This window comes from Xenopus tropicalis, chromosome 7 (assembly GCF_000004195.4).
Source record: "Xenopus tropicalis strain Nigerian chromosome 7, UCB_Xtro_10.0, whole genome shotgun sequence".
Lineage (NCBI taxonomy): Eukaryota > Metazoa > Chordata > Amphibia > Anura > Pipidae > Xenopus > Xenopus tropicalis.
This window is the reverse complement of record NC_030683.2, coordinates 32,244,475-32,271,894: the sequence shown is the minus strand read 5'-3', so window position 1 is coordinate 32,271,894 and position 27,420 is coordinate 32,244,475. Positions and strand designations below refer to the sequence as shown.

The window sequence follows — 27,420 nt, the reverse complement described above, 5'->3', positions numbered from 1 at the left end:
TATCTGGCCTATTTAAGGCCAGATATCGGTCGGGTAGGCCCATTCATAGGCAGATAAGCTGCTGAATCCATCTGAAGGACCAGAATTGTTAGCTGAAATCTGCCTCTGTATGGCTACCTTAAGCTCCAAGGTCAGTTTGGCTGATAATTGAAGCAAAAACTTGGATCCTACTCTAGATATCCCCCTGGAATAATGGAAAAATTACTAAACTAGGAGCATTCTCTTTACCCTGCTATGAGATAACAGGGCCTTTTTCTATTTAATTTACAGGTGTCACATAGTTTTCGAGTTGCCAAATACCACGTTTTTTAGAAAAAATTTTCTTACTTTTATTTATTTGAATAAGCATAACAAATATTTTATTAAAATTACACACAAGGGATATTTTAAAAATTCTGAACAATGCAGATGGTAGGCACTAGTGGGGAGACCATGAAAAGTAGGTGCAGAAACACACTAAGATCTACTATAAACTAGAACTCACTCTATGAGACAAAAAATAAACCATACATGTTGCAATTTGCAGTTATCGGGAGATTATCACCACAATTTTTATATTATGTAATAACACAAAACTATCTACTACCCAGTTTAGTCTACCAAACAGCTGAAAGCAGAGAGAGACAACTAGAAACATGCACAAAATTTCATTACATTAAACAAGTAAAGTATCAGCTGATATTTTGTATTCGAAAATAATACAAGAAGCATCAGTATTGTACCTTGACTTTTTCTCTTCTCAAGCAGCAGAAAAGGCAGTTTTCATCAAAGGACCAATCACATACACCCGTTGGCTCACAGTCTATTGATATAAGGGGAAAAATGTTTTAAAATTATTACGCTAATTTAGCGTAGCATGAACTTTAATTTAAAGATTTTGCCAAAATATACTGATGGTATCCTCAAGCTTTGGTCTGGGGAAAAAATAAAATTGCTAAAATGAGTGGATCTCTGCCCTATTTGACCACCAGAAAATCCAACTGTTGGCCTGGGGGTCAATCACATCTTACTGCTGGAGTACAGGACACATCTGTGAGGACCAGGTCAATGTACAGATATGCAGTTCTGATTGCCCCATACACAGGCAAATATGTTGACTTAGTCTTTAAAGGGCAGTCAGCAGCTTTTGTTTAGGCCAGTATATGGCCAGCTTAATACTGCGGTTAGAGGAGTATAAAACAAATATTTTTTGGTGTCACTGGTCTACTATAAGAAAAGCTAAGCAATAAGGAAGTGAAGCAATTTTGTAACCACAAACAATGTGTCAGGGAAGAAATAAATAGGAAAGTTAAAATATAACTAAACAGCTGCAGTCGTAGAGGAGCAAAAGTAAGCATCAATCCCCCAAACATACTCCAGAACAACATACCTTTCTCCCTGCATGCAGATTTATTTTGTTTCTCTTTTACAACTAACTGAACTGCAACTTTTAACAACTTCATGAAGCTCCGCCTCCTTTTGCTTTCTGAGCACCCCTTCTCTCAGACTATGAAGACTTCAAATAGATGCCTATTGGGCATGCTAACTGCCTTTGTGACAATTAAAATCAATTAGGAAAGGACAATAGGCACCACTTTGAGGTCATCATAGTCAAGAGAGAAGGAGTGCTCAGAAAGAAAAAGGGGTTGGAGCTTCATGCTAGAAATGGAAGTAACAAAAGAGCTGTAGCTGAACTGGCTGTAAGAGAAACAAAATAAATCTGGATGCAAGGAGAAAGGTATGTTATTCTGGGGGCTGTACAGAATAAATCTAGAGCTGTGTTATATACACTATAGCTTTCCTTAGAGCACCAAAACACAAAACAGTAACATAGAAACTGATATTACTCCAAATATTACTAGGTGATTTTCTTTTGCCCAAAAACAACTATTTTTGATATTAGCCTTTAACAAATCTTGTATAATAGTAAATAACAGACACAAACTGATGGAATGAAGTGTGTGATGAACTTGTCATGTTAGATGAAGCTTTGTTAAATATCCACTAAAAATTAAAGTAAATAAACCCAAGGAGCACAATATTTTTAGACAAACTTCCTGACTTTTTACAACAGAGTTAATACAAAATGAAATAAAGTGAGGGAAAATAAAGGTCAACAAACAAACTTTTCAGGAGCAAAACCTTCTGCCCTTTAATTCAGGCCAAACAATACTTTCTTGTCTGACTTCAAACTGGATGTGGTTTAAACCTGTAGGCCTGAAAAAAACCTCAATGCATGCCTATATAATCCCCAGAGGACAAAGTCCACAGGAGTAGACTCCACCACAACCAAAATGACAAACCAAAAAAATACTGAGTTTTTCAATATTTCTCCAGAGCTGCCTCCAAGACCCTATATTTTTTAAATCACTGATGATTAATATGTTATACCCATACTATAAGTATTTTAATTGTAAAGATATATCTGAAATCCCAGTTTTGTTTTCAGGGAGCAATTGGTTTCCATAAAAAAAAATTTCAGTATAAAATTAAATTTATGAAAGTCTGAAGAGTGAAAAATTCTCCTAATTTCTTCTTCTTGGGTATTTATTTGTTGCATAGCGGTGGAGTTAAAGTCATAGAGTGGGAGGCAATTGAGTTTGTGGAGTAGGAGGTACCATAAACTAGGGATGCACTGAACCCAGTATTTGGTTCTGTATTCGGCTGTTTCAGTCCTGGCCGTACCAAAACCAAATCCTAAAAATCGTGTGACATTTTTTCATGTAAACACGGAAGCATATGCTAATTAGGATTTGGTTCTGTATTCAGCCAAATCATTTACAAAGGGTTCGGTCGTATCCGAAAAAGTAGATTTATGGACAGGGTGCCAGATGCATGAATTTATATGCCATTTAGGATTTTTTCTGCAATTATCTGCCAATATGCATGTGTCTATGGAACAGAACTGCAACAGTCTGATGAAACAGGCGACAGGCCCTTTGCTTTAAAATTAGATCAGCATTTTGTGAAAATTGCAAACTATTTCATGGGACTGTCAACTAAATGAGAATCAAGTTGCATACATTTTTTATGGAATAAATGCCATGCCAGACCAAAGCTGAAATGCTAGAGGCAAGTTACGGATGCTTGAAGTGCTTTGGGAGTGGGATTTTAAACTATTCTTACATAGAATTATTGGTGGACATACACAGGCAGATTTAAGCTGCAGATACGAGCCCTTCAGACTGATTCGGTAGCTTATTTGCCCATGTATGGGGACCCCTGGTGGACCTCCCCGACCAAAATCTGGCCAGGTGTCGATCAGGCAGGTTTGATTTTTCCATTAGATTGGGGACTGCATCAGCTCAATGATGCGATCCTCACTCTCTGCTAGTACAGCAGTCCAAACATCACCCACTTTAGGTGAGCATATTGGGAAAAAGCTTGTTTGGGACCTCACCAAATGAGCGGATCCTAACATGTATACTCACCTTAATACACATCTATTAATGGCACATGTAGTAATGTTTCTACAGCAAAACAGAAAACCATTTGATAAATGACACTATAAATAATAGTGATGTGCAGGTCAAGTAAAACTCAACCCGCACCCGACCCTTCCCCTCTATTTATGGACCTGCGCCCAACCTGCCGATAACTTCACAAAACAGGCAGGGGCAGGCACGTACCTATAAAGCCAGAGCTGGCAGTGTAAGGTCGCAGATGGTGTGCCCAGGTTGACCTGAACCCGCCTGCCCCACAGGTGACCCTGTGGGTACCGCAGATATCGGACCGGCCTGCACATCACTACTAGAAATATTACAATTAAAAGGAATTGAATGAATATGATACACAGTAACAAAACCTTTAGCGGGGGCATCAGCAGATAAGGAGCAAGAAGAGCCTGTGTGCTATTGGTTTAACTAAATGAAGAATATGTTTGTGTGGCAAATAGTATCCCAGCACTACTATAAAAAAGTAATACTTAAAAAATAGTCATGCGTGACTTTAAGAGGACAGGCAGGAGGTTGCCTGAGTAAGTGTAGGATGAAGAAAACAAGCTAATCAACTATCTTCAATTTCAGCACAGCCAAGTTAAAGGAATACATTCATAGGAAATCGTATTTTTGTTGTTTATCAGTTAATAGAGCTTCTCAAGCAGAATTCTGCATTGAAATCTGTTTCAAAAACAGTTTTTTTTATATTTCATTTTAAAATTTCACATGGGGCTAGCCATATTCTTCATTTCCCAGGGTGCCATAGCCATGTCACTTGTGCTCTGATAACTTCAGTCACACTTTACTGCAAGTTCGAGTGATATCACTTCCCCATCCCTTTCCCCCAGGAGCCGATCAGTGAGAAGAGTAGTTCCCTAAAACCTGTATTGCTTAAAAGTGGTAGATATCAGAATAGCACTCAATAGTAAAAAATCCAAGTCCGGCTTGGGACTCCAGCAGTTACATGGGAGTAGGAGAAACAATAGGTTACCTGAAAGCAGTTCTAATGTGTAGTGCTGGCTCCTTCTGAAAGCTCAGACTCAGGCACAATGCACGGAGATGGCGCCTACACACCAATATTACTAAAGAAAATACATTTGTTGGTTTAAGAATAAAATTTTAAATGGTAGAGTGAATTATTTGCTATGTAAAAAGTGTAATTTAGAAATAAAAATTACACCATAAAAATAATGACTATAGCCCTTTAAGGGGGCCAATTTATCAACATTACAATATTTTTGCACTATAACTCATGAATATGAATTAGGGTTTCAGAACCTCAAATTTTCTAGCTTTATTAAGAGCAAAAAAACCTAAATATAAAAAATCTGGCATCTAAATTTGTCAAGTCCATGTAAAAATCAATGGGATCTGTCCTATGTAAAATGCAAACAATTTTTTCAATTTAAGATTTGCGATTATTTTTAAAGTTGGTAGACTCATTAAAAAATGATCAGTAGAATGCCGTAGCGCTGCTTTCCAGTTTTATTCATATTTTAAATCGATTGCGTTTTTGAGAGTCAAGTTTTTTTTCTAAGCTCACATTCAAGTTTGGTAAGTTTTTTTGAACAAAAAACTTGAATTGTTCGCAAAATCTAATTTTGATAAATAGGCCTTCAAGTGTTTTAGGTGCCACACATCACTAATTTTAGACTCTCTATATGCAAACATCTTTAATAAAAACCAGGATATAGGCAGCAAATAGAACACAGAGTGCACCTAACACTCTAAATTTGATTCCCCCATTAGAGTCCATGGCAGCGCTAGCCCCCCCCCCCCCCGCACACGGAGTTCCCTCATGTTATAACATGCCACGTTATTTAGCATGCATGCGCATAAACGGCAAGACTCCCTGCTCACTCATTACGTGCATGCAAGTGACAGAGGAGCAGCACCTGGTGCGGGTAGCGTAGTTCTGCAGGGGGCAATTTAAAAAAAAAAAAAAAAAAAAAAAGAATTTTGTTTCACCCCAAACTGAGTGTAGGCTCTATTAGCCTGCACAACTGGTGGGGGAAGCAATTTTAGGGTGATAAGTGTTATATGTTGTACTGTTAATTCTGTTGCTGCTTCTTTATGCTAATTCTACTTTTCCCGATCGCTGGAGACACGTTTCTCCTTAGTTTTAGAAGGATACTAAAACGGGGCAGGGCTTTAGGTCTATGTGCTGGCTGCTTCACTGCGTACTGTCATTTACATGGGGGAACACTTTCATGTAAGCGATATTCATGTAATATACAGTAGTAAATGGAATCTCCACTAGCTAAAATGCAGAGAGAAACATTATGTTCCAATGACCTTTAGAAAGGGTGACCAGTTTATCCTAAATCAAAATGCATCTTAAGTAACTGGTATAGTCTGTAATACACTTTGAAAGTTCTGCCACCAACCACTAGCTTAATGCAAGGGGTGTATGATAAAAATGGAAGGATGCAGAGAAGCAATAAAGATTTTTGCCAGACTGGCAGTGAATAGCAGACATATGTGATGCTAAACTGCAAGCAAAATCTGCAAAACTTCAACAAAAGCAACAGGAAATTAGTGTATGCTCACCCCCATTGAAAAACAGTTTGCTTACTTACATTACTAACAATTTCTACAATGAAGAAAAACTCCCAATAAGACCATGCTACCACAGCTACAAAAACAATAGTAGCATAAAGGTTAGCCACTGAATACCACTGTTGTAAACTACAGCTCAGATAAATATATTAAATATGGTAAAATCAAGAAATACCTTTATATAGGCTGATATCTTTCAGTAATCCAGGTCCAAAGAGCCCTTCTAAAATGCTCTCAAAGCCTAAAAATGTAAAAATAAATAAAGTTTAATACTACTCAAGAACATTACACAGCACATAGGTTAACATATGGTATGTTAGTGTGTGAGAAATCATACAATGCCAAAAATGAAGAGCGCATTTTTCAAATTATTTAAAAGTGCAAAGCAATGCCATATTAAAGATATAAAATTAAAAGTAATTAACTTCCCTTCCCTTGTGCACAGCAGCACAATCCCAATCTACTATATTATTTCTGGCTGTGTTTGTAAATATGCAACAGTAAGGAATGTCTTTGCAACACATGGGATCCAAATACAGTACAGAGAAATCAAACATTGTGTTGAATCAAAATGTGTTGACTATTTACCAGGGAGTTTACCTTTACCTAGCTTTAAGCGCAAAGAATAGGACTTAGCTTATTTTTTGCCTATTTTAAATCACTTTTGTTTTTTCTTTTTAGCTAAACAGGGCAAACAAGGAAATAGAAGCTACTCCATGTTTGGCCCCTTCATGGCAGAGAATCAGATCAGACAGTAATCAACTTTTTTGCAGGCAACTTTGCATGACTTTGGAAAACCGAAGCAATGTGCAGGCCGTTCCACTGGCCACTGTCTTTGTTGTCGGTGGAAAGGCATTTCGGAGGGATCAGTCACCCGTGGTAGCAGAGATCTTTTAGCTTACAGATAAATGGGGACTTTATCTGTGCCCAAGGAGGAAACATGGAGGAGCTTTGATTTTCCAGTTTGCCCTGTTTCGGCTGGTGGCACACTGGGAGATTAGTCGCCAGTGATAAATCTTCGCTACCACAGGTGACAAACTTCCCCAAAATGCCTTTCAACAGGCAAAAAAGTAAATCACCATTGGGATGGTATACACGTTGCTTCGGTTTTCCGAAGTTACCCGATAAGTCCTCACAAGGCAACTTCGGAATACTAACCTTCCAGCACGTCACCAGCCTTAACGCAAGAGATATTTGGTGCTTAAGAGCAATAGCACACTGTAAGGTTTGTTGCCTGTGGTTAAATCTTCACTAGTGCAGATGACAAATCTCCAGAAAATGCTTTGCTGTTTTGTAAAATTGCAATCAAAATATTACATGCAGTGATCCGCAAGTCAGGAAAATGCAAAGGGAGGCAATTTCAGTTCAGCTTCAAATGTTACCATGTGCTATTGTTCTAAACAGGCAAAAAGTATGTTCAACGCAAGCCCTGTTCACTGAACTAATATCACACAAGTGTATACAGCCCCTTTAGTACACACCATCACAACTGCTGAACCAAATCAATTTCCACTAAGCTACAAATTTGGGCAAACCCAGCACCTTCTGCTGAAATTACTTGGTATGATGCTGATATTTTTTTCAGTAGGCATACTACTTAAACGTCAATAGAACAGTAACATTTATTTTTAAATACCTAGGGTGAGATTTTAAGTAAGAAGCCACTAAAGGCATGTTTTTTGCTCCAATGTAAAAAAAAAAATGCAAAAGCATCATAATTGCATGAAAATCTCACTAGGGATTTTTAGCAAAAAAAAAAAAAGACAACATGAACAGTGGGGATAGCAGAAGGTAACTTCAGGCACTGTTCACAAAACAAAATACCATAGTATGCAGCTTGGCTACAAAAAAGCTTTAGGTATAAGCCTATCAATTGGGTGGCCCCCTTGGTGGCCAATGGTAAAGAAACAGTGTTGTAGGGTTATTATCATACAAACAGGTAATAACAAAGAAGGTTAAAGTCAGTTAACAAGTGGCATGGCAGCTTAGACAAGTATGAGCTGCATGCAGCAGGACTATGTAGAAATCAGACAAGGAAAATAACAAAACATTTCCCCTTCTAAAGAATTTCCATTAGAGAGAAGTGGAAAAAAAAAAGACTTTTTAAACTCCCCTTTTCTGCAGTGGGAGCAATTAGAAACAAGCAGACTTCAGTGACGTGCACTTGTTTTAGACTGGGGCACTTCGGGCTATAACTTGGGTAAAGAAAAAAAATTACGAACTGTGGTTCAACCGTACCCATGTACAAAGGTTTAAACACTGGGGTACAGGCAAGGTGTTATAAGTGAAACTTTTATAATATTTGAACCCTGAAAAAAGTGGTACAGGTACAAGATAAAAAGCATACATATAAACCACCCTAGTTGTCCTTACACACAAACAACAAAGTGTGCTTCAAAAAATAACCCATAACAAAGATCTGCACTAATGCAGCACATTCAAGAATTACACCTGCACTGCTCTTTTGTTCTTACACGGTTTTGCTCACTATTAAGTTAAGAGGCTATTTGTTTTTACATATGGATAAAATAAAATTTATACTTTTTTAACTTAATTATTTTTTTACTGGCTGCATTTTTCTACATTTGCAACAAATAATCCGGAGTGCCTGCCTGTCTTCATATTTGGTTTTCTGTGATGGCTCCCTGTGCTGAATGGTCTGGGGCATGAGCACCCGGACCCACCGTCACTGTGGGTAAGAGCTATATATCCACAAAAAGTGTGATCACATTCTATTGTGTTTTCACTATTAAGTTAGTTTTTAGTATATTATAAATAGATCTAGTCTAAAGATTTTCTTCATTGGTCTTTTTTATAGATTTGAAATGGTGTGCTTTCTTCTGTCTCTTCCTTCTATTTTCAAATGGAAGTCACTGACCCTATTGCTTTAGGAGGCTAACATTTTATGTTATGGGAACTTTGCATTACTTATCAATCTATTCAGTCTTTCACTCAAATCACTACCTGGTTCTAAGGTTAACTGGATCCTAGCAACAAGATAGCTGCTGAAATTCCAAACTGTGAGCTGCTGAACAAAAAGCTAAAAAATAAAAGAACAATTGTAAATTGTCTCAGAATATCACTGCAACATTCTAAAAGTTTATTTTATGGTGAACTACCACTTTCACAGATGATTTAAGTGCTCTCAATGCAACATTTCGGAGGATCAGTCAAGATAAAATACTGATGATTGCTGTAACTGCACACAATTATTTCCTCAAAATGCAAGTATAGACAGATGTGCCATGACTAGTGTAACTGTGTGCAAAACTGTGTGCCATTATAGAGAATGTAATAAAAAAAATCAGCAATCTGGTCAGTAAAAAAAAACCAAAAAAAAAACCACAAACAAAAAAACACAACTTTAATACTGTCCCCAGCCACCTCCCTGCCATCCCGACAGAGTAACAGCATAGTACCAAGAGCATACAAATTTCTATTTATGCTGGCCTTAAGCAATGCAGTCTTCCTACAGGGTGTTGCACAAGGATCACAGTGTCAAGAGGTATTTGCTTAAAATGAATGGGACTTTTTTTTGCTATTTTTTTCATGATAAAAGTTATAACAGTAAGGTCGAGGGATTTGCTTGATATCGCTCAGTCTGCTATTTAGATATTTTTGCTAAAGAAACTTTTATTCATAGCCATCAAAAGGTTAAGGCTGCTCTTGCAATGAAGCAGATTACAAAAAAAAAAAATAAGTGTCAGGTTCACACACACACACACTAGAATACATCATTAGCAAATCTAGTGTGTGTGCTGGAAGACACAGGAAACCCAAGTGAGGCTGCAACCTGATAGTACCTGCCCACTGTGGCGATAGCCAGGATACCATTAGCATACATTTGGTGCTAGTCTGTAGCCATTCACCACCAGTTCCCTTCATAACTCTGCACGTTAGGAGTGAATGTTTGCTGTAGTACCATCAGTGTCACACTACCTTTACTAAACAAAGGCATCTCCCTTCCCTTGACAACTACATTTGCTCACAACTCACTTCTTTAAGTGAAACACTGAACCATTAAACATCAACAGGGTGTTTTACCAACAAATCCTACTTATGCTAGTTTGGCCAACATCAAGCACAAAGTACTGACTTACTACAGAGAGAAACAGCAGTGAAAAGCAAAGATGTTTGTTTAAACATTTTATTTAAAAGAAAAAAAATGAAACTAATAAAAAAGTAAGTTAGACAGCATCCCATATCTTGAACTTTGAAATATTAAAAACAAAGTAGGAAATTATAATCCTCAATCTCAGTCCTTAAAAACAGATATCAGAATTAAAAAAAAAAAAAAATATATATATATATATATATATAGCCTGGAGAGCCTACTGCACATCCAAACTGAACCTTCCAAACTACACAGATTTATTATAAGTTTCTAGGGGGTCATGGCAAACCTTTTGCCACTATGTCTAAAGAAGGAAGACTTTAATGTTTTCTCATTTTGACAGTGACCCGTAAAGAGAGAAAGATACTAAACACAAATAGCACTGTGCAAGTGTAAGCGCAACAAAGTCTACATTTCTGCTCCCACATCTAATACCTTTTTTACTAATGCTTATCAGTGGGTACTATTCCTGGATATTACATCATGATAATCATGACCATGATCATCTTTAAAATGCCTATTAGTACTTTGTACAGTCTATTACTGCAAATAAAGCTGTAGAGCATTGGTTTGCATATCCTGTGGCCATCTGCAACCAGCCATTGCGATTGGATGTGTATCTAATGTAAGGGCACTTGAGTAGCAGCCTTACAAAATCTAGGTCATAGGGTGTACAAAGTATACTGCTTTAACCTATCCATTAATACAGTAAAGTATTGTGTTTCTAACAAAAAACATGATTTCTGTACTTATTTCCCAGAGAACTTATATTGGTTTAAAAGGGAAACAGTCCATATCATTTAAAATCCAGTAAACTGTAGTGCATGGTTATTCTTTTTCACAAAGAGGTTTAAGATTTCCCTTAGCATTTTGGAGATATAAATGGTTTATAAAAATGCTTTCACAGCCAAACATTCTTGCACTGCAAAAAAACAAACAATGCACGAGTGGTGCCCTGTAGATTTGCAGCAATAAACCAATAAAGGTCCCCATACATGGGCCGATTGTAGCTGCTGATATCGGTCCCTTGGAGCGATTCGGCAGCTAATCAGCCCCGTGTAGGGGCAGAACCAAGGGGCCTGGCCGACCGATATCTGGCCTGAAATTGGCCAGATATCGATCGGCCAGGTTAGAAAATCCAGTCGGATCAGGGACCGCATCGGCTCATTGATGCGGTCCCCGAACCGACTGCCCCATTACCGCGTGTAGAATTCGATCGTTTGGCCCCAGGGCCAAACGATCGAATTCGCCTACATGCCTCCCCGATAAATATCCACTCCAGTTAGTAGATTTTTAATAGGGGTTCTTTTTAAAACATTTCCCAACTTTTCCTGGAGCTAACAAGTTTTTCTAGTTTTATCCCCATTTAAGAACTGCAGGGTTCACAGATATGTCCTGTCAATGTTTGGTACCTTAAAGTGGAGCATTTGTGCCAGGAAGGTTCACCACAACAATATTTTCTGGTCTCCCCACTACCAGTATATGTATGTTTTACCCAGAGGAGGGAAAAAAAAACATACTTCACGGCTGTTTGCTATATATAAAAGTTTTTTTGTTTTTTTTTTTAACATTTTTTGGAAAAAATTAAGCAAGTAGGCTTACTGTGCAGAATAAACTAATTGTCATTTTGCCTAACATTTTATACAAAAGTATATGTGTCAATTAAAAAAGTATATTCCCCTTTTAAGCACAGAAGGCCTAGGTGCTAGCAAGGTTCTATAGCTACTGAATGAGGGATTGTATATTATTTAAAAAATCATGTTTTTAAAATAAACATGAGAAACTAGCATTGACTTAACATTTTTTGGTAAAGGATATGCTGTAAACCCAACCTTGGTTTTAAACAAATAATTACTCTAATGTTTTTAAAAAAAGCTCTCACTGTTGAAGTTGCAAAATGAATAGGACACACTCATCCTCAACACACTCAAATGACAGCAGTGTCGGGCAAAGATCACTATATTTTTAGGAGGCAAACATTGTCAATCCAATCAAAACAACTTGTGTGCCATATTATGAGAGTTTTCCAGTCCCACAAATGCTATGGATATTATCCTTGACGTATGCCATATAAGACAAACTAGGTACACATAGCTTTATCACATTGCTCTCTAGCCCTCCCTAGAGTCAAGTTCTGTAGTAAGTCTGATTATATGCTTACAATGACATTATGTTGTGTATGTGTAGGGATAATGGAAAGGACAAGCACCGGCACAACAACTTGCAGGTAATTTCAATGTTCAAAGCGCATTTGGCAGAACATTTTTGGGCTAAGTGCCACCAAACTAACATGGATAACTTCTTGGCAGATGTGCTGAATGGCATATATCAGAATTTACCAATGACATTTAAGGGTAGTTTGGATGCTTGCAACCTATACTGAGAACAAACAGCATCTTGTAAATCATATGTAAGTGAGAGAAGGACTTAATTATAAAGACAATATACTCTGCACAGCTGATAAAGCTGAAGACATTATCCATCAAGTTCTGTAGAAAAAGTCTGTTATTTTTCCCTATGTATGGCTTTACTGGCAAACTAACACCATTTCACAATTTTAGGACTGCGGTAGACGGGGAGATTAGTCGCCTGCGACAAATCTTCCCGATATGCCGTCACACCGGCTTGAATGTAAATCGACGGTGAGATGGCATATGCGGCGCCGCAATTTCCCGAAATCGTGGAAGTTGCCTTAAGAGGAAACTTCCGCGATTTCAGGAAATTGCGCCGCCAAATATGCCATCCCACCGGCGATATACATTCGAACCGGTGGAATGGCATATCGGGGAGATTAGTCACCCGCAACAAGGGAGATTTGTCGCTGGCAACTAATCTCCCTGTCTACCACGGCCCATAGCCATACTGAATTCTGTCCCATTAAAAGTTTAATCAGGACTATAACCAAGAGCCTTGCTGTGAGAAATACATGATACCAGTAGTGGGCAACTAGTGGCCCACCAACTAAACTGAACTGTAACTCTCAGTACTGCACAAAATTAAGCTTCAAATTGCATGCATGTCCACCTGGCCACTTTCTGGCTTTGCGCATAAAGTATATCATAATTTGAAAAATGTAACATCATTCACTTCAGCATAGTATATCCATTCGGGCCTTAATTCAACAGTTAATGGTGTAAAAATAGATAGTTTGGTCTTTACAAGAGTAGGAGACAGTTACATTAACTCAAGAGACAGATTTATCAAAATGAAAGATAAGTGCTCACCACAGAAAAATTCACCCACTTTCTATTCATTCCTATGGGATTTTTAGAAGCATATTTATCAATGGGTGAAAGTTAGAGTTCATGATTTGATACATATGCTTCTAAAAATCCCATAGGAATGAATAGAACTCACCACAGAAGAATTCACCTACTTGGTGAATGTCTCATTTTGATAAATCTGCCCCTTTGTAAGTTTTAGAATGCCCTGTCCTTAGCAACTTATTAAATTTACCTTTTTCTTCTGCCTCTTTCTAGTTTACTGGGGTTACTGACCCTGGCAGCCAAAAATATATTTCTCTCTGTAGGTACAGTTTTTGTTAGTACAGGTATGGGATCCCTTATCCGGAAACCCGATATCCAGAAAGCTCCAAATTACGGAAAGCCTGTCTCCCATAGACTCCATTATAAGCAAATAATTCAGATTTTAAAAATTGATTTCCTTTTTCTCTGTAAAAATAAAACAGTGCTTTGTATTTGATCCACACTAAGATATAATTAATCCTTACTGGATGCAAAATAATCTTATTGAGTTTAATTAAGGTTTTATTGATTTTTTAATAGACTTAAGGTATGAAGATCCAAATTACGGAAAGACCCCTTCTCCGGAACACCCTTGGTCCCGAGCATTCTGGATAACGGGTCCTATACCTGTATTACAAGTATAGGACCCGTTACCCAGAATGCTCGGGATCAAGGGTATTCCAGATAAGGGGTCTTTCTGTAATTTGGATTACCATACCTTAAGTCAACTAAAAAATAAATAAAACATTAATTAAACCTAATAGTACTGCTTTGCATCCAATAAGGATTATTTATATCTTAGTTGGGATCAATTACAGGGTACGGTTATATTAGTACAGAGAAAAAGGAAATCAGTTTTAAAAATACCTGTACATGTTCTCTCTTATCTTTCCCCCTTCCTAGTCATATTCCAGTCACTCATAAAATACCAACTCCTGGTTGCTAAGGTCAATTTTGCCTTAGCAATTACATACCTGCTGAAATTACAAACTGCAGCACTTGACAAAAAGCTAAATAATTCAAAGTCCACAAAAAAGAAATGAAACCCAATAGCAATGTGTTTCAGAATATTACAGTCTACATCATACTAAAAGCCAGTTTTAAAGGTGAAGTACCACATTATGGGTTTTTTCCAATGCAACATACCCAAATCAAATATTTTAACAAGTTTTGAATAAGAGTGCCATTTTTTTTATTTTAGGACCACATAAGACAGGCACCAGGGCAATTTGGTAAAACTGTCCATCATCCGCCCATAGGTGATAGCTATGATTACCAGCAAAGTCATGTAAGAAAATGACTCAGTATTAAAAGAATTAACAAGGAATAAACAAGCATGTCATTATGGGGCACATTTATTAAAGTACGACCGCTACGAAACACACAAAATTTGTATTTGGTCGTACTGTGCGTATTTTCCACAACTTTTTTGCACTTTGCGACAAAATTGTATTGTTGCGCCGAGTACGAAAGTTTCGGATTCATTAAAGCTTCAGTATCGTGACTTTCCTTGGGCCAGGTTGGAGCTGCAGAGTTCCATTGGGTCCTATGGGAGGCTTCCAAAGTCATGCACAGAAGGATCAAAGTCAGAAAGGTTTCCTACCATTTACAATCATTTTATACGAAAATGTTGTGACTTTCGGATCGCCAATACGATATCATCATTACTATTCCGATTTTACTGTAAGCATTTGTGATATTTGTGATCAGAAATTATCATATCTAAGCCGAATTTTTCCCATTTCGAGATTCGAATTCGTACTTTGATGAATGTGTCCCTAAATATGATTCTGAGGCATAAATTGGCATTTCATCGATTCTCTTGTTACTTTAAAAAAAACTTAACAACGTTTTTCTACTACAGGCACGGGTGTCATCCCTTGTCCAGAAACGCATTTCCTAGAAAACTCCAAATTATGGGAAGGTCACTTCCCAGACAATTATCTTTTTCTCTGTTGTGTACCTTGCACTAGATCCTAAAGGTAGGGACCCACGAGGTGGATTGTCGGCCTTGTGTGGCCTTACTCTTACGAAGCTGGCCAAATCCATGTTGTGGATAAAATCCTATTGGGTTTATTAAATGTTTATATGATTATTAGCAGTCATAAGGGATGGTGATCCAAATAACAGAAAGACCCCTTATTTAGAAAACCCCAGATCCCAAGCATTGCACATAATAGATCCTATTAACATAAAGGCAATAAAAAATACTTTTACAAAAGTGAAATGTGTGACAACATCCTACCAGGTTTGAGTAATATGACTTTAGAAAGCAACAATTGAGTATTTTATTCTTATTAAATTACAATAAATGTGCAAAAAAAAATTTAATACTCGTGTTTTGTACAAATTCATATGAGAGAAAAAAAAAAACAACCAAAACTGAGTTATATTATAAATCAGTTAATGCAGGGTGTGCCACACTGTCATAAAGATTAAAAATACTGGGTTGTCAACATTACAAAACTTTAGTCTCAAAGTACAAGTTTAACACAAAAGGTTAATGTGACAATCTACGCAGGGTTTGCACTAAGGTTTTTGAATGAAATTTAAAAAGTCAACATGAACAACATAAAATTGTTGGGTAACACTGAACATGCATGTGGGTCTAAAGGGGCAATTTAAAGAGATGCTACAGTAAGTCAGCTCCATGCCAAGAGTACAGTGAACCATCACATACACGGACAATTCCATACCTATTAAGTCATAAAAACTATATGCAGGGTTGTAGAGCCCAGTTTGTATAGTTCTTGTACCCATTACACCAGGGATTCTTGCAATGCACTCTGTATACACCATTTACTGTACCAGCTCTGTAAAATTGTGATGCTTTAAAAATAAGTGTTTTTAATAGCCTACTTAGAATACAATGGTTTAATTACCAAAAAGGTGATTAGCAGGGTCAAATAATTATACTTCACATACAGGATAAAAACTAGGGATGCACCAAATCCATAAATTTTGGATTTAGAGGAATACCAAACTGCTCCTAATTTGCATGCTAATTTGCATATTCAAATTTGAAACCATAAAACACTGCACCAAACAAAAAAAAAAAAAAAAACAGCACTTTAAAGACACATGACAAAGGGTTCAGATTTTGTTCTGCTTAAATGCTAGTAAATAAGCCGTTTTGGTTTAAACTTTTTTTTTAGCAGAATTCATAAAATCTATAGCATCTTGAATATGCAATTATGTGCAAATTAAAAAAAGAACCATAGTAAAATTACATTATACCCTTTATGTTATTCCAAATTGGTCTTCAAAACCTAGCTTGAGAAAAAAAAACTCCAACTGACTACACGAACAAGCCAGCTTAAAGATGTCCAAGTCTTCATTCAAGTTTTATACTTAATAAATCATTCATATTTTGAAAACTCGAATTTTAAATTTGTTGCAAAATAATTCAAATTGTGTTAACTCAAATGGTGATAAATCTGCCCTTTTGGATTTGGCCCAATGTGGCAAAAAGTACTAGATTTCAACCAAATTCCAAACTGTATCCTTGATTTGGTGCATTCCTTAATCATTCCTAAATCCTAAGCAGTTATTTTATTAGCAAAAGAGCATTGCTGAAGACAGATCATTCTATTTTGATGCCCAAATATAAAAGTACTGACACTTTTAGTTGGTTCTGGTCCTATAATATTTTACAAACATTATTAGTAATTTTTTAAGCTCCAAAACTTATTTTTTGTCAAACTGACCACTATTTTCATGGGGGGGGAGGGTTGTTAAAGTATACTGTATTTTAGATTGGCAGAGTCAAGACAAGACCCTGGTTCAGAAACATTCTGGAAATATTCTTCATTCAGCCACTGTAGTTTTTCACAAAGTATACAGTTCAGACAATTCAAAAGATCTGAAATACCATTTTAATAAATGAGTAACAAGGGTCAAAATGTATAGACAATATAACAAAAGTTAGGATGAGAAATATATGCCTTTATGTTCAGTATTATAGGTGCTGACTAGTCTTAAAAAATATCAAAATGTAAAATATATTTTGAAATTACAGTAAAAGCCAAATATTTAAGAGAGTTAAAACATGCATTTTTTTTAATCTATCTGTTCACCTGCTGTTATATGACTCCCAAACAGACATTTTAAGAATGGAAAATTTGTACTCTACTGTGACCTAAAGAAAACCTAGAAAACATTAACCAATGTTTAAAGAAAGGTATTCATAATCTACTTTACAGCCTTTAGATTTTCGTTGCCCAACCCTAAAAATATTAAACATTATAAAACATGTCCACTCTCTGATTCAAGGGAGGACAAAGACATGTTATCACTGCATGAAATTACATCCCAGCGAATACCAGAAAGCACAATTTGCATAATGGGATCTGCTAAAATTATGTCATGCTGGGTTTTGGCAGAAGAATAATGTTTCTGGAGGAAGTGACTTCTGGGCAAGAATACCTGAACTTAAAATGAAACTAGAACATGACTAACAATATACAATATTGAAAACACACTTTAGCCTGAGCGAATATTTCAAAATAAGCAGTTGTCTTATAACAATAGCTTGGAGTCCAATTAGTGAGGAGGGGCTACAGATATTTGTGCTCTTAAAAACAAAGCCTAACAACTTACTTTTCTTTTTCTGAAGGGGGCTAATAGGTTTATGTATAATATGTGTAATTTCAGCCTTTTAATCTTTCCGAGCATACAGATTCAGAAGAGGGTAGAGGGAAGGGAAACAGGACCTTAAAGAGAAGACAAAAAAAACAACATACTGTAACAGGGGAGTTTTCATCGTCCCTCACCCATCCCCCAGCAATCTGCTGCCACCAAAAGGAGATTTCATTCCTCGATCTGACTGATCCTCTGTAGCTAGAGTGATCGTTGATCACGGTGTGCGAGGAAGGCTTCATCGGGAAGGACAGCAATCAGCAAACGAGCTGAGCTAGGCCCAAGGCCCCTCAACCCCCCCCCCCCCCCCCAGCACCACACACACCTCTCTCTCTGCCTCACCCCCTCCCAACCCTCCATTCAAGGGACACAAAAAAGTGTTTGCAGAAAGAAGGGAGGGGGTTGAGGAGCAGAGCATTGAGTTTCTTTAATTAAGCAAACAGCTAAAACACACCCAAAAATGTCATAGCTGCAAACTGAAAGCGGCCAAAAAAAAATAGCCCTGATTAGAAATGATCTCTGCACCTGAGCTGTAAATGGAAATTGCCTACTGGAAGCAATTACTTATAAACTCAGCAACACATGCACTTCCCATTCGCCCCATGCCACACAGATTGTACCCAGAGATTCACAATATTTGCCTTTACCCCCCCCCCCCAGCTGTTGTTGAACTACAATTATCCAATGCACCAATGTACATGTCATTGTTATCTGTATGTACTAGGGATGTACCAAAGCCAGAATTCTGCTGAAACCAAGCACTTTCTTGCTGTATTCATTTAGGGTTTGTAATTAGTATGGCTGAACACTTAAAAAGTCACTGAAACCGGGGACAAGTGAATGTGACCTTTGCTACATTCATCTGGGGACAAATTTCAGGCAAGTCTTTTGTGGGGGACTCAGCAAACATCAGATGCAAGTAGGATGGATTTGGTGCATCCCTGCTATGTAGTACTTTGTATATCATGGTTACCTCCCCCACTGAGGCTCAGGGCTACATGCCCACAGAATGCTCAGCAAGGCAATGTGCCCCTGTAAGCAGCCAGTAAGCCCCTGTGCATGGCCAGTCATCCTCACTCCCCCAATATCCTGACAGCCCATTGAATGTAAGGAAACGAGCTAATGACTGGCCATAACCAAGTGTGCTCGCTAAAGCCTATCCCAGCAAGGAAGCCGGCGCACTATAAATGCATCCCTACACATGGAAGCGGCGCTGCATGGCGCTCTGAGGTAACTTGTCCCAGTGGCACGCCATTAACGCGGGCATTTCGCTCTCCTGCAACACCGGCACATTCAGCAAGTAACCCCCCATTTTTCCGGGGACGGAGGTGGGTGTGAGAAGCAAGCTGGGGGCTGTATGCGGGGGCGCGCTTGCTCATACGCGGACACGCACAGTGCGCGTCCACGCGCTCCGAAAATGTGGAGGGCGCGGCGGCGAGGGCGGGAGTTTCTCTCCCACAGCCTCCAAATAACATGGAAAGTCCCAGCAACAGTAGGCGGCAGGCGGATCCACCTCTTGCTATTGGCTTAGGCCGGCTACTGATGGAGAGCCACTACAGGACCCGATAGTTGTACCATTTCTACCAATTTCCCCATGGTTTGAAACTTCAAGCCGACAGGAAGAACATATCGCAGGTGTTGCGTGTTTATCTCCCGCCTAGATGTGGGCAGGACATGCGGCTAACGGGAACACACAAGCCTAAACACAAGCACCCTATGACTCCACATAGATTCGCGTAAAGATTCGCGTCCCTTGTGGGTTTCTAGGGTTAACTCTGACAGCGGATGATAAGATGCTGCGCGCTCCCGAGCTAATGCGCGGCACATGACTTCCCTTCCGCAACCCCACCGCGGGGACGCGCCTTCCCCTTAACCCCTGCTCCGCCGGCCGGGCTGGCTCCCTCATGTGCTGCATATACACACCCACTCCGAGCAGCCCAAGCGCTAAGCACAACTGCACCGGCTCCGCGGGCAAAACGAGCACAAGTCTCCCGGCAAGTGCAACTTGACTTTTCTCTATGCCAGAGATAAAAACATGCCAACGCCGGTTCCGGGTTGCCCCTCTCGCCTCCACTCCAGTTCCCTATTCACGTTTTAATTTAGCAAGAAACCCGAGGCACAAGGCGGCAGCGGCGCGCTTATAAAGAATGGAAGCTTACCTACACAGTGAATGAGCTTGTGCCGCCACGAGTCAAGTTCCTGACGAAAACCGCGCCTCTCGATGGAACATTGCTGGCTCTTACACAGACTCGCCGCCATTTTCTGCTGGGCCCGCGCGAGCGCGCACCACAACTGCCTCTCCCGCCATAAGGCCCCGCCCCCTGACAGCGTGGAAGGCGGTCACGTGACGTCACCTCGCCGAGCAGCCACCTAGCGCTCGCCTGTCACTCCCAACCGTCACCGCCAAACCTGGGAGTATCCATGGTGATGCTAAAATAGATCTCAGGCCGAAGGGCATTAGAGCGTTGACAATGCTCTGCTAGTTTGGGAAGGCTTGTGCTGCTAAGCAAAACAAAAGAGTGATAATTCGTATTTGGAGATTAGTTATTACAGCGCATATTAAACATGTAAAAACGCTGAAGAAACCTTTAGAACTTATTTATAAATTGATTTTACTGAATAAAGTGTAATTGTATTCCTTTGTTTGTCTGTCCTTCCTGTCTCTGGGTATTTAGCTAATGCTACTAAGTGCCAGTGATTATTTGTCATATTTAGGCTTTGTGTCATGGCTCCAGGACTGCCTTCAGGTAGGGCAAAGAGAGAGCCTTTGACTTTAGTCCCATGGTGTTGAGTAAATGACATTAGCAAAGGTTGCTTTATACTGTGTTATAATTGTTATGTTAATTAGTTTTCAGAGATGGGTAAAAAAAAAATAAGTTGTGTGGTAAAAGAAATGACGCCCATTGCAGAATTGTCAACCTATACGCATTAGTGCCCAGGGGAAATGCTTGACCAAAAGCATATGCAAAAAATCCCAGCTGAAACCAAAAAATTCTACCTGCACATGTGTAACTTCAGAGAATAAGAAAAAATTGTGAGAATGCTGCTGGGGGACGGGAGATCCACCGAAATCTGGTAACTCCCGAAGAAACTGGGGGGGGGGGGGGGGGGGGGTAATATAGTAATAAGTCATATCAAATGGACTAGCCAGTGAGATGACTAGCAAGACGTCCTCAACAAAACACACAAAGTCCAGCTGATTTGACTTATTACTACCTTGACCTGGATGTATGAGAATCTTCAAAGACACATTGGGGGGGAATTCTTTGTATAATAATAATGTTCTGCGCAAAAAATGCTGTTAAAAAGTGATCGCGGTTATAGTGTATGAATTTTTTGAGAATTAGTCATACCCACAACATTTTTTACAGACATTTTTTTACACCAAAATGTCTCCACCATAACAAAAATGACAGGAAAAAAATGCCAACAGGTTAATTTGGCTTAAGTCTTTAAAATAATTGTTTTGGGCCCACAAACAACATTTTTATAGTGCAATAACAATTTTTTTACAGTGTATACAACACTTTTTAAAATGTGGTGGCATTACGACAAATCAATACAACTATAAGACACTTTCTGTGAATTTGTTGTGCTTACGACATTTTTACAATCTATCAACCAACTCTTTGAGAACGGTGTACTTACTGTCACTTTTGTGAATTCCCCCCATTGTATTTTGCAACTTTTTCCTGTTTCACAAATTTTTCACCAAAACAGGCCATATTTGCTCATTACTACCCACCAATGAGGCTTCCCCTAGGGTTGAAGTAAGTTCTGGGCTTTCATAAATGTTGTTTCTACTTCCAATTACACAATTATTATACTTTATTTTAGTTTAATGGTTGTAAAATAATGTAAACCTTTCTTGGCACACTCCCTTGGAATCACTCTCATACTTGGCACATTTATCTGCTGCCAGTCTGGCAAACATAGAACCCTCTATGGAGATTTAGGAAACTGGGATGTTACAGCACATTAAATTACAATACACAGAAATTTGCAGCACTAATAATTTTATGTAGCAAGAAAGTAATGCAATTAACACTCCTGCAATGGGGGCGCATGGGGAACTACTGTATCTAACTCACTAGCAGATAAAACATATTGATTGACTAGCACAGTGCTTTGAAAATAGCAGTCCCACATTTTGACTTCAGATGGGATAAATAAATGCACAGTTAAGTTCCTGGCAATATGTCCCTCCTCAGGAGCTCATGTTCCCCAGGTAGCTCTATACAGTCCCACATTTTAACTCCAGATGGGATAAATAAATGCACAGTTAAGTTCCTGGCAATATGTCCCTTCTCAGGAGCTCATGTTCCCCAGGTAGCAGGTACACATGCAAAACCTGTCCTCACACAGGGGCCACAGACTTGCGACTTTGCCAATAACCTTTTGATGGCACCCGGGCGCCCACAGTTCGCAAGCAGCTCTGCGGCACTGACACTCTCCACAATGGCACAGTCACTTCTTAGACAGATTGGCAGGGAAAAGAATGAGACCTCTCTGTACAGTTGCAGCATTTAGGCCTCAACTCCTGTCCAAGTTCAACAAGGGTAGATGCAAAATAATCTCTTATCTTCTGAAAGTCTTTCTCTCGTTCTCTCTCTGGCTAGGAATTGTAGTAGGGGATCATTTATAGCATCTGGTGGGCCACCCCATAGCTTGGGTGTTAAAACCAGACTTTTCATGGGTCCTTTTTCTTTCTCAGCTTCAGACATTTGTTCTGTCTGATTGTTCTCTGATGTGACAAGCAGAGGTAGCTAAAATACAGAAGCTGGTTGGCCTTAAAGAAATGCAGAGAGAACCAGAGAAATAAATCTGATCTCCTACAATAGTTAACATTTTTTCCATTTGACAGGTAAAAATGATGCATTATACCAATGTTATTAATAGGGAAGGTAGATAAAATGATAGAAAGGCCAGCATGTTTTCCAGAAAAGGTGACAATCCTACAGGGTGACCTGTGCTTCATGAGAGGGAGGCATTCCGCCTTTGTCCTGAACAATTCCTTAGTATTTTTTAATATGTGCTTTTAAAATGCAGTTCCACACATGTACCCAATAAATAAGTTTGTGTTGAACTGACATTTTTGGTATTTTATTTATGATATATGTAGAACCTTTGCAATAGTCCAATAGTTATAATTAGCTTTTTATAATTGTCTTTTTATAACTGGCCTTTTTATCTATAAATATGATACATATGATGATGTATGCATGACTAATGATCTGCAATGTAGACTCCCTGTCAAATTCCCCAATTTCAACAGAAGTTACCATACTACTGGACTCCCTCCCCCGGTCTTCTATTACTATATGTTATTACTAGGAGGGTTCACTATTGCCAAACAAAATGCCTTGTTAATCTCCTGATTTTTTAATACCATGTACAAACTCATGGCACCTAGTTTTGGGGCAGCAAAGCAACCGCAAAACATTAGATAACTTGATTATCGGGAAGGTGTTCTTTCTTTGAAGGCTTCATCTTTTTAAACAAAGATCATCATCACTGCACCCCTGCTGCACAGCCTGGACAGGAGGCATGTACAAAGTTATCTGGTGCTTATCATGCCACACATCCTAGACAGGAAGTGTTGCTCAAAAGGAAAATGAGCTCTGCAGCTCAATCAGGACAAAAACCAAGGCCAACCAGGATGAGATAACCTGCAAACAGCCCCGCCTCCCACTAATGCAGTTTAAACTAATACAAGGACCCTGCTACACAGCCAACACTGGGAGTGAGGCCAACTAAGAGGTGGTGCCCTTCTGTCAATCCCTTCAATGCCACCACATATCATGGACATGCAGCAAGGCCCCCCTGGACCTGGGCCTGCCAGGATTTCGCCTAGTATCCCGATGGGTCAGTGCAACCCTGAGTATCACTGTCTCTTTGCCAAATACTTCACTGATAGTAACATAGCCTTCAATGCTGAAGCAGTTTCATTTATGACTTGGAAGTCTGTGAAGTGTTAGAATTCAATATACAGTACTCTTTGTACTCTGGAGAACCTTGATCTTTGCTTCTAAGAGTGTACTGCTAAATGAGCTTTTGTTAATTCTTTCCTATATATTCTGCAGTCTTCTAGGTCGAAACCAATGTTCATGTTCACCTTTCACTAGGAAAAGTGTAAAAGGGTCTGTGGGTAATTAGAATAAATGTCAGCAGTTCTATGACACATGCCTTCTATGGCTATGGATGTTGTGAAGACATTCCGCCATTTTACAGGCTACGGTTATTTGATTGACTAAGGTTAGGTGAGACAGGATTCATGAAAAAATTGTAATGTCCTAAATATTTTCTGGAGTACAGTTTGTTAATTTACTGTTATATTATTAGTATTATATTATTATCACCTCCCCCCCTCCCAGGAGACGATTAGCAGCACCATCCCAGGGACAAAAATGCCTAGACAATGATAGCCACCCTGCAAATACTCCTGCATCCCACATGGAGAAGTAGTGTCCTAAGGGATGAAACATTGTTTCCCTATTCAGCAGCAAGTGTTTTGCCTATGCTTTTCAAGACTGAGGATGCAGAGTGCTACTGGGCTCAAAAATGAGAAGGCCTGACTTCACAGGGAAAAAAAATCACTTGGGATTCTTTTAACAGCTGGAAATGCCTAGTCATTCTCCACAATATCTCCTTTTTCAGCATTACCAAACCCTTTATTCACATCTTCCGAATTAATTTCCTCAAACAGTAATATTCAATTCATCTATGCTACATATAATACAAACATTTTTGAAAATGGCACCATTGAGTTGATCAATACATGACATATCAAAACTAGTATAGTATAACAATATATTGGCAGGGTTCTAGGAACTAAGGAAAAATTAAATTAATAACCAATAAATTATTAACCCTTCCATAATCTTGGACAGAAAACATCCATATCCATATCATCCATATGGGATTGAAAAAGGCAATATTTGTTTGGTAGATTGTGTCCCATGGTACAGATACTTAAGGAAGGCTGATATTTGTACTTCTTGATTTAAGCCATCCGATCTTCTAGTTCGCATTTAAAAATGTATTTTATTTTCCCTCTGTTAGTAACTTCTGTTCCAGATTTCCTCTCTGATACCCAAACTGACTATGCCTTTCAGTCTCTGTTAATCCTCATGATCCTTGAACATAAAGGCACATTCCATTAAAAGCAAGGCTCTGAATTTTTCAATGTCTTATGCTACATCCAATTTATCTGCACAGTAATCTATACTTGCTCATATATTGTATCATGGACATGCTTCACTGATTAAACATAATATTAATATTAAACCAATTAATATTCAATAATATTTTATATGATGTAATGAATAATCAATAGTATCTTCGGACTAAAATGCATACCATAATATCAAAACAGACTAAAAAAAGTCTAAATGAGTCTAAATTAGCTTATCAAGAGGTTAAGATTATAATATCTAATATACTGTATATGGCTCAATATACCACAATAAATGTTTCTTTAGGATCTAAAAAATGAAAGATGTCACCATCAAACATGTTTATAAGGGAGCATATAGGCACAAGCATTTTTAGATTCACAAATGCCACACCATCTGGAAACTCTAAATATAGCAGATACCTTCAGGTTATTTCATCTGCCATACAGAGAATTTACTTAATTTGCCCATGTTTATGCACCTCTGTCTAAATTAGTTTTCCCTGTCTAATGACCACATTTCCATAAATTATATTGTATTTCCCTAATTAGAACATTACTTCTAAACTTTATTTAAAGAACTTATTGCACTTAAATTCATGCCTAATATAGAATAGTTTTTTTGCTTTGTCTCATGTGGTGACATACATTGATTTAGTAATATGTACTCCTCATCCCTGCATCACAAAGCTGATCTTAGTGATTGCTTTTTTAAAAAAAAATATTAATGCTTAGGGGCTGATTTACTAATCCACGAATCCGAATCCGAATGGGAAAAATTCGGATTGGAAACGAAAATTTCGCGACTTTTTCGTATTTTTTGCGTTTTTCCGTCGCCGTTACGACTTTTTCGTAGCCGTTACGATTTGCTCGTATATTGTCGCAACTTTTTCGTATTGAGCGCTCGTAAACGGCGGGCAAAACTTTCAGACTTTGCATGATTTTGGAAGCCTCCCATAGTACTCAATGGCACTCTGCAGCTCCAACCTGGCCCAAGGAAAGTCACGATACTGAAGCTTGAATGAATCCGAAACTTTCATACTCGGCGCGATGGCTACGAAAAAGTTGCGACAATTTGCGCAAGTCGTAACGCTACGAAAAAGTCACGACAATTTCCGAAAAAGTCGTAACGGCTACGAAAAAGTCGCAACAATTTACGAAAAAATCGAAAAATACTGATCATTACGAAAAAAACGCATTCGGATGCTTTTCGGACTTCCTGGATTAGTAAATGTGCCCCTTAGTCTTTTGTGAAGCTATTGAGATCTAGCAATATTCTTAACAGCATCTTGAAAATAAAAGCCCAATTTTCCCAGGCCTTTTTAACAAAAGTTTTCATTAGAATTGTATATTGCTATCATACAGATGCTTGTTAAGCTTCAAGGCTATAACATTTGGTTAAAAAAAATAGCGATAGTATTATTATTATATTATGTAACTTTTGTGACCAGTGACTGGTGAAAGATGCGTGAGAAAATATACAAGCATGAATAAGCACGAAAATGTTCTTTGAAACCTCAAATAGTCACAGTTTATGAAATAAAAAAACAGTAAAAAGTTGTGTGAAAAACTCAGGTTTCTATAGACATCAATGGGAATTGTTTCAAACAACTTTTTTTTACCAGTTTATTACAACATTCATGATTTTCAGCCTCATTAAAAATGAATGGAACATTGTGAATTTGATTGTGTGACTTTTCTTCTGTGAAATAAATGAAACCAATGCTATTCTGTCATAGTTCTTTCTTAAATTAACTAGTGCTCAAAATAACATGGGTGTGTAAGAAAACTTGTGCCTGTTTTGTCACTTTTTTCCCCAGCAATTGCATTTTTATCCCCTTAAACTTGAAAACAAATTTGTTTTTTCCCTCTCTGCAGTGGCCAGTCAGATTGAAGAAAGAGAAAGCCTTTATGAAGCTGCATAAATAACTGGCCACCTCATATATCCAAGGAGCTGGAATAGCTATCTAAAGGTGGCCATACACAGGCCGATTCTAGCTGCTGATATCAGTCCTTTAGACTGATTCGGCAGCTTATCAGCCCATGTACGGGCACTGATGACTTATACTTGCCGTTCTAATTCAATCCTTTGTCTCCACAACCCAATTAGCCTGATATCGTCCATCCATAGGTGGGGATATCAGGAGAAGATCCACTCGCTTGGTGATCTTACCGCGTATGGCCACCTTTACACATAGGCTGTCACAGAGACCTGACTTAAAAAAACTTGAATTTGAGTTATAGTTTGAAAAAGCTTGCAAGATTCTATAGAAG

The 27,420-nt window shown here is 38.4% G+C and overlaps 1 protein-coding gene across 8 annotated transcripts in view; it reads right to left on the bottom strand.

Annotated features, from left to right (window-relative positions):
• lcor (ligand dependent nuclear receptor corepressor) overlaps positions 1-20,429 on the bottom strand; it is a 49,360-nt gene extending 28,931 nt beyond the window's left edge. The window contains exons 1-3 of one of the 8 annotated variants that reach the window (XM_031904767.1): positions 20,132-20,429; positions 6,151-6,216; positions 723-802 (exon numbers count right to left, since the gene is read on the bottom strand). In XM_031904767.1, coding sequence (XP_031760627.1) covers positions 723-802; positions 6,151-6,216; positions 20,132-20,231 — 246 coding nt within the window. In that variant the 5' untranslated portion in view covers positions 20,232-20,429. 8 annotated transcript variants of the gene reach the window in all.
• Between the last annotated feature and the right edge of the window lie 6,991 nt (positions 20,430-27,420).